Source organism: Miscanthus floridulus, chromosome 6 (genome assembly GCF_019320115.1).
Source record: "Miscanthus floridulus cultivar M001 chromosome 6, ASM1932011v1, whole genome shotgun sequence".
Lineage (NCBI taxonomy): Eukaryota > Viridiplantae > Streptophyta > Magnoliopsida > Poales > Poaceae > Miscanthus > Miscanthus floridulus.
In genome coordinates this window covers 137915337-137920919 of record NC_089585.1, presented here as the reverse complement: position 1 = coordinate 137920919, position 5583 = coordinate 137915337, and the positions used below count along the sequence as shown (strand labels likewise).

General features: G+C 39.5%; 1 protein-coding gene across 1 annotated transcript; it reads right to left on the bottom strand.

Annotated features, from left to right (window-relative positions):
- Positions 1-4205: 4205 nt before the first annotated feature.
- LOC136459827 (esterase PIR7B-like) lies at positions 4206-5372 on the bottom strand. Its single transcript, XM_066459661.1, has 2 exons — positions 4932-5372; positions 4206-4826 (listed from the first exon to the last, which is right to left on the bottom strand). Exons 1-2 carry the CDS (start codon positions 5301-5303, stop codon positions 4362-4364), a joined length of 837 nt encoding a protein of 278 aa, XP_066315758.1. The 5' UTR covers positions 5304-5372; the 3' UTR covers positions 4206-4361.
- Between the last annotated feature and the right edge of the window lie 211 nt (positions 5373-5583).

Here is a 5583-nt window from a genome sequence, read left to right as displayed (position 1 = left end):
ATGGTGGGGAGAGCCACGTTGGGGGAGGTGGCAGACATGGAAGGAGCCCCATCGTGTTGAGGGAGGAGTATGACGGGGCGAGTCGTGCCGAGGGAGATGGCGGACAGAGGAGGATGGCTCTAGTAGCCTTGGACCCTGATTTGTTTATGACACTTCTTCCGTGACTACGTTGAGGATTTTTTTTAATCCTTTTTAATTTAATATTTTAATAATAATCGTTTCTAAATTTTTTTTTGTGGATCTGACCTTTTGGTCGCGCCATTGGGGCTGACGTGACCAAATAATGTTGTCGCGCCACATGCATTGGCGCGACAACATCTGCCATATTAGATGGCGTTTTCGACATGGAAAACCTTATCGCGCCACTCCCGCGGGCGTGACAATATGGTTCTGTCGCGCCACCGGGAGTGGTGTGACAAGACTGAAACTTTGAAAAATCATAACTCTTTAATACGACGTTGGATGAAGATGAAATTTATATGAAAATTATAGCCCTCAATGAGTTCTACAACTTTCTAGTTTTGAGTTTTTTCATTTGAAGAAGTTACGATGCTTAAAAAAATAATATAAAATTTTATGACCATAATAATCACGTACAAGGGTTGTCACATTAGAAAAATAATATCTTTTTTATGTTGTTAAATGAAGATACTTTTTACATCAAAGTTGTAGCTCTCAGTTAGATCTGCAACTTTATGGTTTTCAGTTTTTACATCTGAGGTCGTTAAGATGCATGAAAAAAATAATGTAATATTTCAGCAACTTAATAATCGCATACTAGCGTTTGTCGGATTAGAAAAATAATATCGTTTTTGCATGTTGTTAAATGTAGATACATTTTATATCAAAGTTGTAGTTCTTAATGAGATCTACAAGTTTTATTTTAAAAGTATTTTTATGCGACATCAAATAAGAAATATATGATTTTTCTAAAAAGATAAGCTTTGAGAAATGATTAATATATGCTATTAAATTTTGTATTATTTTTTTGGGTATCTTAACTATCTCAAATGAAAGACCTCAAAATTAAAAAGTTGTTGATCTCATAATTTGCTACAAGTTTAGTATAAAAAGAATATTCATTTGACATAAAACATGAAAAAATTATAATTTTAGTAAAACGACAAGACCTAGTGCATAATTATTATGCTGCTGAAATTTTATATTATTTTCCGTGCATTTTAACAACCTCAAATGTAAAAACTGAAAATTATAAAGTTGGAGATGTCGTTGAGAGCTACAACTTTGATGTAAAAAATACCTTCATTTGACAACATACAAAAAAAGATATTATTTTTCTAATGTGACAAGTACTAGTGTGCGATTATTATGGTTCTAAAATTTTATATTAATTTTGTGCATCTTAACGTCCTCAAATGAAAAAACTCAAAACTAGAAAGTAGTAGATCTCGTCGAGAGCTACAATTTTCATATAAATTTCATCTTCGTCCGACGTCATATTAAAGAGTTATGATTTTTCAAAGTTTTAGTCTTGTCACGCCATTCCTGGTGGCGCGACAGAACAATTTCTACATCGGAAACGTCGTCCAACATGGCATATCATATCACGCCAACGCATGTGACGCGACAGCGTTATTTGGTCACGCCAGCTCCACTGGTGCGACCGATTAGATCTAAAAATTGTTTTTGGAGCAGTTATTATTAAAATATTGAATAAAACGTGATTAAAATATAAAAATTCTCCGTTGATCAGGCGACGCCGCTTCTTCCCCGTTTAGATGGATATGGAGATGGAGGGTTGTAGGTGGTGATGGCGTTGGGGAGAGTCGGATGGGAAAAAAAGACACGCAGGAGGGAGTTGATGAGAGAATTTTTTTCCCGTACAGAAAAAACATAGAGAACGGAGCTCCCTACGCACTAGGGATGAAAACGGATCGGATACGAACGGATATCACTCATATTATATTTGTTTTCATATTTCTGTTCGGATTCGGATTCGGACACGGATAGCGTTCGGATACATATACGAATACGGATTGACTCGGTTACGGATACGAATAATGAGTATCGAATACGGTATGAATCAGATTCGGAGAAGATCGGATACAAATATCTATTCGGATATTGAGTAAAAGCAGTATATATATATATATATATATATATATATATATATCATACGTGCGTAAACCATTACACCACTCTATAAGTCCATAATCCATCTAGATTAAGCCGAAAGACTAAAGAGTAAAGCAACAAATAAGATAAAGATACAGATTGTCTCAAACGTTTGAACACCAAGTTTATTTAGCTCATCAAGATCTACGATCCTTATATAGGCTATTTTTTCATTTGAGAAAGTTTGAACAAAATGTAGTTCAAATTTCACAAGTGTGTGACATAATTCTAGAAAGTCTATATGAGATTTAAGAATTTGTAACTAGTGTTTGATAAAACTTTCTCAAATGAGAAAATAAGCTATGTAACAATTGTAGATCTTGCTGAGATGATCAAACTTGGTATTCAGAGTTTTTTCATCTGAGGTCATTTAGTGTCTCGTTTAAGCAAGTTTGACCAAGTCAAATTTGGTCAAATAAAAAAACAATACATTGACTCTAGTATTATGAACTCTAAATGACTTCAAATTGAAAAGTTTTGAATACCAAGTTTGTTCAACTCATCAAGATCTACAATTGTTGTTTTGGTCAACTTTCCATTTGAGATAGTTTCGATGGTTCAAATTTGTGATTTTTAAATTTCGACGCATACAAACTAGTTTTCGGAACCCTAGATTGTCTCAAATTGAAAAGTTTTGAATACCAAGTTTGTTCAGCTCATCAAGATCTACAATCCTTATATAGGCCATTTTTTCATTTGAGAAAGTTTGAACAAAATGTAGTTCAAATTTCACAAGTGTGTGACAGTTTCAGAAAGTCTATATGAGATTCAAGAATTTATGACTAGTGTTTGATAAAATTTTCTCAAATGGGAAAATGAGCTATGTAACAATTGTAGATCTTGCTGAGATGATCAAACTTGGTATTCAGAGTTTTTTCATCTGAGGTCATTTAGTGTCTCGTTTAAGCAAGTTTGACCAAGTCAAATTTGGTCAAATGAAAAAACAACACTTTGACTCTAGTATTATGAACTCTAAATGACTTTAAATTGAAAAGTTTTGAATACCAAGTTTGTTCAACTCATCAAGATCTACAATTGTTGTTTTGGTCAACTTTCCATTTGAGATAGTTTGGATGGTTTAAATTTGTGATTTTTAAATTTCGACGCCTATAAACTAGTTTTCGGAACTCTAGATTGTCTCAAATTGAAAAGTTTTGAATACCAAGTTTGTTCAGCTCATCAAGATATACAATCCTTATATAGGCCATTTTTTTATTTGAGAAAGTTTTGAACAAAATGTAGTTCAAATTTCACAAGTGTGTGACATAGTTTCAGAAAGTCTATATGAGATTCAAGAATTTGTGACTAGTGTTTGATAAAACTTTCTCAAATGGGAAAATGAGCTATGTAAAAATTGTAGATCTTGCTGAGATGATCAAACTTGGTATTCAGAGTTTTTTCATCTGAGGTCATTTAGTGTCTCGTTTAAGCAAGTTTGACCAAGTCAAATTTGGTCAAATAAAAAAACAACACTTTGACTCTAGTATTATGAACTCTAAATGACTTTAAATTGAAAAGTTTTGAATACCAAGTTTGTTCAACTCATCAAGATCTACAATTGTTGTTTTGGTCAACTTCCATTTGAGATAGTTTGGACGGTTCAAATTTGTGATTTTTAAATTTCTCCATCCAAGGTCGTTTGAATAATATCCGGATAATATCCGTTTTTAAATATCCGGTTATATCCGATACTTAACCGGATTATCCGATATCCGCCGGATATCGATGATATTACATCCGTATTTGATATCCGCCTAAGATATCCGTTTTAGTATCCGTATCCGAAAAAAATTACGGATATCCGAGTAACTATCCAGATAAGTGTTCATATTTGTTCGGTCGAACGGACGGTCGAATAAATATCCGTACCGTTTTCATCCGTACTTCGCACCCTGGAAGAGGGCTAAAGGAACTGATTTGAGGGCCTTCATAAAATACGGACTTAGTTTGGGACGCGTTAGGTCAAGGTTTTTTTTCTCTCTAGCCTAAAAAATAGAGTAGCGACTCATGCTACGAGAAAAACCGATCGAGAATTTGCAAGAGAGAAGGCAATGGCCATAAACTTGTAATTCGAAGGAAACGCAAGTATTTAATTTACTCATAATATAGCAGTGTTTACTGACAATTTGACATACATAGGTACTTGTCTACTGCACGTAATTTTCGGGAAAAAAAAACATTAGTCTACTAGTACACGCGCAAGAATAGTCGTCGTCATCATATTCTTAGTCGTATCTGCTGGCTATGTCCACAAGGACGTCGCAAAGTTCCCTTGGCTTGGAGTTCATGACGGCATGGTCGGCGCCGGCGATCTCCTGCACCTCGGTGCCGGGGTTCGTGGCCTCTATCCAGCGCTGCACCTCCTCGGTGCTGGTGCTGGAGCCATGGGCGGCCTTGGCGACCACGAACACCTTCTTGACCGACCCGTAGTTGGCGGCCGTGAGCAGCGCCTCGTCCTTCATCACCGGGTCGTCCATGAACTGGTTGCCGGGCCTCACCAGCAGCTTCGCCAGGGTCAGGTCCTCCGCGGGGCTCTCCTTGTAGCACTTCTCCAAGAACTTTGGACCCATCACGATCGCTGTCCCTTGCTGCCCGCCGGCATCTTCACTGCCGATGCCGATGCCGGTGCCGGTGATGGCCACCATTTGGCAGTCCATGAGCAGCCCTTTAGAAGCAGCTTTTTTCATGAACTGCAAGCATTCATCACAACAAAAATTTCAACTTTGACATGAGCTGATCATGGTAGAGGCGCATATATATACTTGTGAAATAATGGCTGGTGCGTGCGTGTGTACCCCCTCGGTGCCAACGCCGATGTGTTTGCCGACCCACGGCAGCGCGGCGTCCACGAACACGGCGGCGGCGACCTTGCGCGGGAACCTCTCCATGGCGAGCGCGAGGCTGGCGCCGCCGTGGCTGTGGCCGACGAGGACCAGCCTGTCGCCGTCGGGGGCCGCGGCGACCGCGTCCAGCAGCGGGCGCGAGTAGTCCTCGAAGGAGCGCACCTCGTGGAGGCGCGCCGGGTGCGCGCCCGACGCCGCAAGGTCCAGCGCCGTCACGCGGTGGCCGGCGGATTCGAGCGCGGTGGCCACCTTGTACCAGCTCCACGCGCCGAGGCAGAGGCCGTGCACCAGCACGAAGTGCTTGCCGCCGCCGCCGGCCTCCATGGCGCACTTCGCGTTGGCGTAGAGTACTGCAGAGTTTCCGATCGATTGGTCTTGTGCCGCCTGCAGGGCCTTTTGTTTATACAGAGGCACGGCGCTAATTGCCACACTCTGCTTTTTTATCATCAGTCATCACCTTCTGCTGCAAGAAAACAAGCGTTGATCAATTCTTGGCAGATGGTTTGCGTTTACTGGATAAGAGAACAATTCTGTTATGAGTTGATGATGCTTGAATTAATTAATTGAGATCGAGATTCGCGTATCCATGTCAATTCTATAATAT